The sequence below is a fragment of the Megachile rotundata genome, chromosome 7 (genome assembly GCF_050947335.1).
Source record: "Megachile rotundata isolate GNS110a chromosome 7, iyMegRotu1, whole genome shotgun sequence".
In the NCBI taxonomy this organism is placed as follows: Eukaryota; Metazoa; Arthropoda; class Insecta; order Hymenoptera; family Megachilidae; genus Megachile; species Megachile rotundata.
In genome coordinates, this window is record NC_134989.1 from 11,446,690 (window position 1) to 11,456,743 (window position 10,054).

Consider the following 10,054-nt stretch of genomic DNA (forward strand, 5'->3'; position numbering starts at 1 on the left):
ATCACAACACGTCACAGGTCACGTTTTCATAAAACAAGAAGTGAAAATTACATCGCGTACAGGTTAACACTTGCTCCAGTCTGCAAAGAATTTGGCAGAAGAGTAACCACGATAACCCCGCGAACAATAGTCCACTATACAAGTTTGTCGTTGTTATCAGAGCATGCTGAATAAATATCAACATATTTGTATCGTAACGTATTTCATTCGAAGAGATATCGAATGTTCGGGGTCGCACTAACGGTAAGCATCGTATTATCTGCGGTTTCGTTTCTCTTTTTTCAGGTTACATCCTAGGTGTCGAAATCTCAGTTACATAATGAGCATCTGTAGCTATAGCTTCAAATTTTTAACTCGACTTCATAGTGAACCTGTAGGACTTCATATGAAATATTTGTAATACAAGAAATATTCTACGTATGTATGCACACGAGCTTAAAATTTAAAAATTTTGAGCAGTACCTAATTTATGATCCCGAAATTTTCACATGCAAATTTGGAAGAATTTCACGCAGCAATTTTTGTGACGCGTATTCAACCGTGAATTCAGCCAACTGGACTCTGTTGGGTCGCTTCGGGTTTAGATGCGTGGGATCCTCACCCGAAACCATTTCAGACTGCTACACAAAAACGCGACCATCATTCAACGCCATTGGAGAAGTCATAAAACCAGGATCGCCGTTGCTCTGTACCTGATCGAACGTGTCCATGAGATGTGGCATAATTATTACGATCAAATGGCGGCGAGAGTTCACGCGATGTGGCGGGGTTACTGGGTCAATAGACGGTACTCGATATTCCGAAAATGTAACGGTTGCAAAATGTTTACTTCAGTAATCAAGAGACCGTGGAAAATATGAGAAGTTTGTATCGGTTCTTCTTGGGGAATATGATTGCTGTACCTATCAGCTTTCAGTTTTAGGCAGGATGTGCTCAAGTATAGGGAAGGGGTCATGGAGTATGAATCTATGCAGTGGATTCAGTTCATCCTCTTCAAAGTAGAGTTTACACTTTTGATGTGCTTAACAATTTTTACTGCATTGAAGGATCTTGTTACTATTGTCCCAAAATTGCAATGATAATAGAGACTGTTGAATTATTTTTAAAAACATAACCATGATTGCAACCATCATTAGTAATATTTCTAAAACTCAGTCTCACCCTTGCCATGGTATATGATAGCTTTGTTATTTCAAAATTTGTACATGTTTTAAGGGAAATTATATTTCATTCTTTTTGTTATCATTTTTTGTATCAAGTCTTCTTGTCCTTCTATTTTATCAGATCTTCTTTTTGTCTTAATGTCCTAATTAAATGTCCTTGTATTTAAGTATCAAATTTCTGCCCTAATTTCAAGGATTATTACAACTGCACCACTTGTTAAGAACGCACCAACGTCCAGGCGTGATCACCAGAATCGACAAAACATGCTTCACATACATCGAAGAAATGATGAAGTGTTTCGAATACAGACGCTACGGGGAAAGAAAGACCCAAACCTGCCGTGACTGTCAAATCGACCCCAAGCCATCGCTACTCCTGCGAGGGACCTACTACGAACGCTGCGAAAGGGAAATTCGAGAGATCGAAAGACGCATCAAAGTTGGAATCACGCCAATCTCTAGAAGTACATTTCTACGAAACCTGAAAATCCATTTTTATTTCCAATCAAACTTTCAGGTCGACCGTACGAGGAAAACGACAGACATCGACACAAACAGAATCAGTTAAAACTGGAGGCAGCGGTACACGAAAAATATTTGACGAACTCGTGCAACTTGGAAATGAAAGAAAAGTGTGATTCAAAAATTGAATCGCGAATTCCTTGTGTGGATCTTTACAAAGAGATCAAAGAAATGAACTGTCACTTGAATCAGCTTCGTTTGAAGTGTCCGATTCACGATCCATCCTTGTGATCGATTAACAGGAAGGTAAGTACAAGTGAGTTTGAAACAAAGAGGAATTTATCAAAAATAATATATACAAATTTTATAGATACATACGCGCTAAATAAACTACGACTAAAACAAGTAGCTGTTTGGTGTCACACAAGAGGAAGCGATAAAATTTTCTGGTCATCTTCCTTCTCGAGGTTGCAGGCTCGATAAAACGTCTAACGCCTGGAGATCGTTGCACAGGCTGCCTTCTGCAAGGACTTGACCTTCTGCAAGTTCTCTCCTTCGCACTGCTCTTTGGTGAGCGTGTAACTGGCGATGAACTCCTCGGGTTTCGTCAGCAGACAATTACCAGGACTCATGAAATCATTTTCTGAATCGCCGTCGTAATTGCCGCAAAGTCCTCGAAGGGAGTAGCTGAACATCTCAGGTTCCTGTGAATGTAAATATACGGTAAATGTTATGCTTGGTTATGACGTCGGCGAAGTAAAGGAATATTTACCTCGATCAAAAGGCGTTTTCCATCGTAAGTTAGTGTCACATCGTACTCCTCCGATACTACTGAAATGTAGTGACTTCCACGTTGGAATATCTCGAAGACGACTTCGTCATCCTGTCGCACTTGGTGAGTAACTGTGCCAGAAACTGGGACCTTCTGACCATTCACCAGTACCTCGGGTAGCTCGGTGCCGGGCAGAAGCAGAATCTCGTTTTGACCGAGTATGACCTTCACCTCCTTCTGTCCGCTGACCTCTCGGGCGAGGATGCTTACGCTTTCGTCTTCCGACATCGCGAGCTTCTCGCTGGGCTTCCTGGGATTCAGTCTGGGATATGTAGTCATCAGAACCTGCCAGCAGCTGCTCAACTCCAGGGGAAATTCTTTGCCGTCGAAAGTCTCGGCTCTGTTAAGATCCATCACGCAGGTTGCTGAAAAGACAGTACGGTAAACATCACAAGTCTTTGAATCTCTAAATAATTTTGTACCCAAATCTCCGGATCAAATCTTTAGATCGCATAATTTATCTCTCAATGTACAGACCCCAAAACTCTAGAGAAAAAGTATATTTCTCCAAATTCTTAAAATCCATTTGTTCACATAATACATTCGCAATACTTACACATATCGTTGTCCATCAACCAGTTGTTGTCAACTCCATCCTCCTTTTCCTCGGAGCTATCTTCAAAATAATCCAAGTTGACATCATTCATCTCCATGTTTATGTTCGACGACTGCAGACTGAAGTTAGCAGACTTCATATTCTTCGAAATCTTCGCCTTCAGGTTGATCTTGCCTTCGTCGATGTCTTCAAGCGGCAATTCGGTTACGGTAATACCCAAAACGTCCGGGGATATCAACAGCGGAAGATACAATTCGAAAATCATATATGTTTCTGGATCATCGATCTGCAAGGAGAGTTGTAATTCGTCCATCTGCAGAGCCTTGTCTCCGGCCTTCTGACACGCCCGGAGGAGTTTGTTCCCTTGCTCCATCTGCCTCTTGCATTCCTTCACTACACTGATATCGTTGATTTCTTCCTTCAGCTCGTTGCTTCGAGTACCTGTGCCTACGATAATCATGCGAGTCTCCTCGGGACAATCCTCCCCTAGTCGAATGTCTATGTCAAATTCGATCTTGGGCGTGGAGTTAACTTCGCCGTAAACTGGGAAGTAAGATGGTGTAAGCGCTAACTGGGACGCTGTACATACTTCAATGTCGACGTCGTCTAATTCGTCCTTGATGGTCAAACGAGAAAGAAATCGTCCCTTGGTTTCGGCGTTGCTCGCTGACCAAGCAACGGTTAGGTTGATCTTCGCCTCTTCTTCTGCGAAAGGGTCGTGGAAATAGAAGTCCAGCACCCCCGCCTGGGCTAATTGGATGCCTTTGGTTGCTTCCTCCAGGAATCGCATCTTACGCTGTTCGCTGTCTCGATTCTCGCTGAATGCTTCCGTCGCGTTGACAAATTGTGTCCATTGGCTAGCATCTTCGGTGCCAGCTTCCACATCCAAGGTACCGTAAGAGGCACTCAAAACCCACGGCTCTCCCTCATCAGATATGTCATGCATGATTACGGCCACGTTGTGGTATTCGCTTTGTTCGTCCTGCATTGTGAACATGGTCCACAGGCAGTTCTCCACAACATCCTCGTCCGAAGCATTCTGGGAGGCTTCCACCTCCATCCTGAATATCGTATCCCATATAGGCTGACTGTCACGTCTTACTTCGTCGTTGCGTAAACGTCGTGTGTCAAACGAAGACTGCTCCAGCATAGGCTGTAAATTCATGACGTTATGGATCGAAGTGTACGGTGTCCGGATGCATTGCAGCACCGTGTCAGGCTTGTCGCACTTCGGTGGCCAAATCTTCAGCTGTACGCTCTTCTTCGGAGCACTGACTTCCACAGAGGTTTTCAGGGGAAGGTAAACCTGCGCGTGTTTGTCTACACCGACAACGAAATGGTGATGATCGAACGGCGTTACGAAACCTATATTCCTCTGCGTTTTCTGAACCATCGCAAACTGGAAATCGGACTCGAAGCGACCCGCTTTGAAGTCATACGTCGAGCTCATCTTCGCAAGAGTGCATTCGCGTAAACTGTACACGAATGGCAGACCAGTATCGGTCGTGTCACCTATCATCATCTCGTGCAAATTCAGTATGTGCGTGTTGTGGAAGGCTCCGTCTTTCCTGGCTGTCAGGTGCTCGACGATCTCTGTAAAAGTTAGAACGTATTATTATGACAATCGTAATTTTGTCAGAAATTGGAAAGTAATTGTGAAATTCGAGTTGTTTCATCAAGAACATGTAATGTTAGATCTATGGTTACAAACAACTCACTGTTAGGGAGGTTGCGAACAGTGTTCTCGTCATAAGGAATGAAACGCGATAGGAACTTCGTCCTCCACAAGAAATTTCCTTCCAGCAAGACAGGTATATCGCCCACGATATTCAGTTCCTCGGCAATCTTCTCGGTGGCCATTTTCACGAGGGACCGTTTGTCGGATGGTATCAGAGCGTCGATAAGAGAGTACATGTTGGGAATCATAGTCATAAGTTCTACAGGGGATCCTTTGAAGTTGCCATCATAAAGGATCGACGCAAGGTAGATGGTACGAGGGATCGGGCCATTGTCGCTGCCGATGTAATTAAGAAGAGTGTTAGTGAAAAGGTTCTCTTCTTTCCTCTCGTTAAAGATGAATTGGTGGGATTTCAGCAGGTCGTAATCCTTGCTGTTCAATAACTTCAACGCATCCTGAGCATTCTTCGCCAGCGATTGCCATTCTGGATCTGATAAATCTTCCAGTTCCTCAAGGGTGGACTTCACCACGGACTTGACCTGTTTGCTGCTTTCGTTGTTGCTGAACTGCACGATTTCACGCAGCACCTCCAGAGGAGGATTCGTCATTGGAATCAGGAAGACGGCCATGCAACGCACCTCCTGACTCTCCGTCTTGTTCATGTAGATCTGTTTCAAGCCCGGCAGTGCCTTCTTCGGATGATTCGCGACAAAGTTACTCAAACTGGCGAGAATTAACGTCTTCTGGAAGGCTGTCATTTTCTCCCTGCCTGTCAGGAAAGGCTCGAAGACGGGGAGCACCTCGTACATTCCGATGGTACCCAGAGCAACGATGTAGGTTTGGATCCTTGCGCTGTCGCCATCATCCACGGCCTTCTTTAATTGTACCCCCAAGTATGGGATGTACTTATTGACGATATTCGAGTATTGCTCCTCGGAGGGACGACCCGTTGTGTGCACGGGATAAAATTTGTAGATGCTCTTATCATTTCCTTGAGACAGGAACAACAGTTCAGAGAACGCCGTTATCGCTGTGACGTTCAGGAGTGCCGCTTGCGTGACTTGTGGATGAGTGGCCAGTTCCTGAAGAATAAATATTCAAGCATTTTTAGTACAATACCGGGTCTTATTTTACTAAGAGACAAATAAAAGACAAATTATCTGAGGGTTCTCACCCAACATGTTCGTTTATATGATTGTAATCAAATATTTGGACAAAATGAAATGTGAAAACGGTCTAATATCTTTTCTTCTTTTGTTATAGAATATATGTATAATTTATCATTTACACATATATAATTCAAACTGTCCTTTACAAAAAATAAAGATAACACTGTATGTAGACTGAGAGTGAATTGTATGCTGTTTATGCATTCACAACTTATGTAATACGGATCTCATAGATATCTTTATATTTTTCCGGCCTCGTGCATAAACATTGATAACACTTACGAAGAACGCCTCGGTGTATTTGGCTGTAATTTGCCGAGCAGACGCCGGGATTTTGGACAGCATTTCAGCAGCTTCCTCACTCCGCAAGTCCCCATTCTCGACCCAATTTTTGATGGTCAACAAAGCAGGTCCAGTCCCAGCTTGAGTGATAGCATCCCTAAAAACGGACCAACGGTTTTGCCTAAAGGCGTCAGCCTTGTCGCCCCACTTGAGTTTCTTGGGCGAGATCTGCCATTTGTTCTCAGCTTCCGCTATTTGATTCCTGTTCATGGTGCGGATTATGTTGACGAGATGGGTGAACTTGTCTAGGGTATTTTGCTCAGGAATCGTATTCGGGTCCTCCAGTTCATTTGAAATTTGCAAGAGTAAATCGCCGATTGCAGTTAAACCATTAATCTCATGGGAGTCTCTAATAAATTTGCCTCCGTAATCGATGATGTTAGGCCAGACAGGGTGCTTGGGAACATCTTCCAGAGAGGATGGGGTGGTTTCGAAAGAGATGCGGTAGCCGGTGGATTTGGGTTTCGTTGGCGAAGGCATTGGAGTCCTGATCTCGTGCATGTAATCCAGAGTTAGGGTCAGTTTGCTGAGCACCATGCTGTTCTGCGCGTCATTGAACGAGGGAGTGATGGTCATCTTATTGGTAGACACCGCCGATTGGATAACGAAATCCTTCAGGCTACCTGAGATGACGATTCTACTGATGGAAGATTTCTGCAACAGAATTTCCGAGATTCGATTATCACTGCGCTTTACGCATGTACAGAATAAACATAAACTGCTTAGGCTGTGAAGAGATTACGTGATTTATTCTTACTTTGTGATATGTCATACATGTATTCAATTTAGGACACTATACTTAGGACATAGCTACTCACCGACATGAGGTTCTTGTTAGTGTTAGGTTCCTTCTTCATCTGCCGCGTCATGCCGAACACCTTCTCCGACATTTCCGGGTACCTGTCATAGCTCTTCGTCTTGACGATGTCAATGTGTTGTCCTGAGCCCTTCAGTTTAGGTTTCGGCACCAATTCGGGCCTAGTTCGAAACTGCTGTTCCGACAGCGGTTTGAAGTCGTAACGAACTTCGTTCAAACCAGCGAAGTAGTCTTCCAATACCGTGAACCCTCCCCGAGGGTCATTCTCATCCGGAACCTTGACATCGTGTCCCTCCACGAGTTTCTTACCCTTGATGTCCACCTGGAACTGGCTGATGATACTCTTGAGTAGTACCACCTCCCAGTTAGGAACATCTTCCTCCACGATTACGGAATCGATCAAGCCGTCCTTCAACTTAATGTCGAAGGGCTTTTCCGATATGGGTATGTCATGGGGCACCAACTGTTGGTCGGGGATGTCCTCGTCCCAGCCCATGGGCAGGTAGCTGTTGACGTGAGCGTATTGATCCTTTGTTAGTTTCGCGGTTAGCTTGCCCTCATCCTTAGCTTGCACCGTAAGGTATCCTCTCATCATGATACCCGCATACTCTTCGGGGAACTCGTCCAAAGTTGTGAACGTGCGACTTTGTACCACATAGCTGTACTCGTTGCCGACCTTCCAGCCATAGTTGCTTTCGGCAGATACCAGTCCCGCTGTGGATATACGAATCTTCGGTAAATTTGGTGTGTAAGGAAGTTGAGTAAGTAAATCATAGTATCGAAAGTAAGTAAGTAAATCGTAGTATCGAAGGATTAGGCAGGGAGTCGGAACGCTGTTACTTTCGGGTGGTGATATTAGACTAGGTGTATGTCAAGTCAAATTGAAATGTGTTATGTAAAGGTACATAGCGAGGAATTACGTTGGATTCTTATCACTTCGAATTTCGACTATGTCGAATTAGTGACACGTCGAATTTGAATTATGTCGAATTGGCACCACATTGAATTTGAACTATGTCGAATTGGTACCACATCAAATTTGAACTATGTCGAATTGGTACCACATAAAATTTGCACTATGTAAAAATCGCACCACGTGGAATTTGAATTGCATCGAATTTAAATCGCGTCGAATTTGAGTAATGTCAAATCGCTTCATGGCAAATTTAAAAACATCATAAAACAAGAATTACAAAGAATTTGAGGAACATCTAATTTCGCTGATATTGAATTTGAAATGCACCAAACTCGAACAGTAGCACGTTTACCCAACACATCACCAATAATTGTTTAAAAGACGTTTACAAAATTATTTCATCAAATTTGAATTTACCAAGCACCAAGAGTGTCAAAAGCAGCCACATTATTGACCGTAGCTCGTCGGAAAATGATACATCCGGTCGACTTAGAGCATTTATACGCCCTCGCGGTGTATCTATTCGGCGGAATGAATAATTAACGGAAAAATATTTTGAGATGCCATATAATCGTTGAAAACATATAATACTTGGTTTTCCTCATACGCAGCAGTTTCTTTGATAACCGATGATCGAGTCTATTCCCCTACTTTTGTTTTTACCGTTCTAAAAAAAACTCAGAACACTTTCATTCATTTCACTAAACTGTTAACGTTTCAAAGCCTATCTCTGGAAAGAAAATAGCAAAGTCTGTTGACAGTTTTCACTCGAGAGACATGAGGTCACGCATGAGACCACAATCTCACATGTCTGAAGATAAAAATGCTGACTGTTCCTCGTATTTCTATATCCATAAATTCAGAACAGAATTCAAAGATCACGTCAGTGGTTAGAAACATAGGTCACGTTTTAATAAAATAAGAAGTGAAAATTACATCGCGTACAGGTTAACACTTGCTCCAGTCTGCAAAGAATTTGGCAAAAGAGTAACCCCGATAACCCCGTGAATAGTCCACTATACAAATTTGTCGTTGTTACCAGAGCATGTTGAATAAATAACATGTTTGTATCGTAACGTATTTCATTCGAAGGCTAATACAAGAAAAATCCTACTTATGTATGCACATGAGCTTGAAATAGCCTCAAATTTTGAACAATATCTTATATTTGATCTCGAAATTTTCGTACATGTGTAACGTCCCTGGGGAAACCTGTTTTCTTTCATCGCGACAATCTTCTATCCATCGATTAGAATAGTCAATTATGGACCGTAGTTGCCAGTTATCGACAGTACATTAGGTATCTATTACCATATCTATCAAATTCGACAGTCGGTAATCAATATATATATATATATTTTCATTTATATTAATTAACTTATGATTTTGATTTAGAGTAGGTAATATCTCCCATAAAAGTAATTGAATATTGAGTTAGAGTAATTAAAACAAGATAATATATTATTTTATTTTAATTCTAATAAATGTATAATTTTGTATAAGATATTTCCGTTACGCTATGATGTGCCTACGTGCCGCGATACTCGCCCGAAATCCTTGAAATCAGCGCTAATCCTAGAAAAGGAAAGCGATACTATTTCTATTTACGGCATTATCAAGCATTAAATTAATTAATTAGCTAAATCAATTTATATACGTAAAATCAACCAGTATTAAACTACTCATGGCCGGAACCACAATTATTTTCTTCAATTAAAAAGCTGTAAATCGGAATAGATTCGACTCGTAGAATTCGTGCGCAATTAATTAGAAAAGGATAGAAAATATATTTTTCGCTAAAACATCGTTACACTATTATTTTAATATCGAACTGTTAGCCAGAAATTAGAGAGCGACATTTAAAATATAATTAAACCGTTCAATTTTATAATTAATGTATAATAACGAATTTATATGAAAATTTAGATATTCTGACGTCACAGAAATTCCAGGAATTCGGCGAACCTGCGAGTATAAAAGGGCAAGCGAAACCCGTCTAAAATCAGAACAGTTTTTGCAGTCGAGCACGATAGAAGTCTCTTTGATAAGAATAATTAGGAACAGTTTTCGCTGTCACGAGCCGCAGCAAATCTTGATACTTGATTGGTCAAGCGGGTAT

At 42.0% G+C, this 10,054-nt stretch overlaps 2 protein-coding genes across 2 annotated transcripts; one reads left to right on the forward strand and one right to left on the reverse strand.

Annotated features, from left to right (window-relative positions):
- The first annotated feature begins 667 nt into the window (after nt 1-667).
- On the forward strand, nt 668-8,407 carry LOC143264762 (uncharacterized). The gene is made up of 3 exons (XM_076533334.1): nt 668-787; nt 1,358-1,627; nt 1,681-8,407. Exons 1-3 carry the CDS (start codon nt 709-711, stop codon nt 1,914-1,916), a joined length of 585 nt encoding a protein of 194 aa, XP_076389449.1. The 5' UTR covers nt 668-708; the 3' UTR covers nt 1,917-8,407.
- Nucleotides 1,947-8,439, reverse strand: LOC100877432 (vitellogenin-like). Its single transcript, XM_076533316.1, has 7 exons — nt 8,353-8,439; nt 7,021-7,733; nt 6,143-6,856; nt 4,732-5,773; nt 3,014-4,606; nt 2,398-2,822; nt 1,947-2,329 (listed from the first exon to the last, which is right to left on the reverse strand). Exons 1-7 carry the CDS (start codon nt 8,381-8,383, stop codon nt 2,114-2,116), a joined length of 4,734 nt encoding a protein of 1,577 aa, XP_076389431.1. The 5' UTR covers nt 8,384-8,439; the 3' UTR covers nt 1,947-2,113.
- Nucleotides 8,440-10,054: the final 1,615 nt, after the last annotated feature.

Excerpts from the sequence above, each read along its gene's own strand:
- LOC100877432 (XM_076533316.1), bottom strand. The coding sequence starts at position 8,383 with ATGTGGCTGCTTTTGACACTCTTGGTGCTTG. Across the intron at positions 7,734-8,352 it reads TTTGACACTCTTGGTGCTTG|CGGGACTGGTATCTGCCGAA; the intron begins GTAAATTCAAAT and ends GTATATCCACAG. Across the intron at positions 2,823-3,013 it reads GTTGATGGACAACGATATGT|CAACCTGCGTGATGGATCTT; the intron begins GTAAGTATTGCG and ends CTGTCTTTTCAG.
- LOC143264762 (XM_076533334.1), top strand. The coding sequence starts at position 709 with ATGAGATGTGGCATAATTATTACGATCAAATGGCGGCGAGAGTTCACG. Across the intron at positions 788-1,357 it reads GGTTACTGGGTCAATAGACG|GATTATTACAACTGCACCAC; the intron begins GTACTCGATATT and ends CCTAATTTCAAG. Across the intron at positions 1,628-1,680 it reads AATCACGCCAATCTCTAGAA|GTCGACCGTACGAGGAAAAC; the intron begins GTACATTTCTAC and ends TCAAACTTTCAG.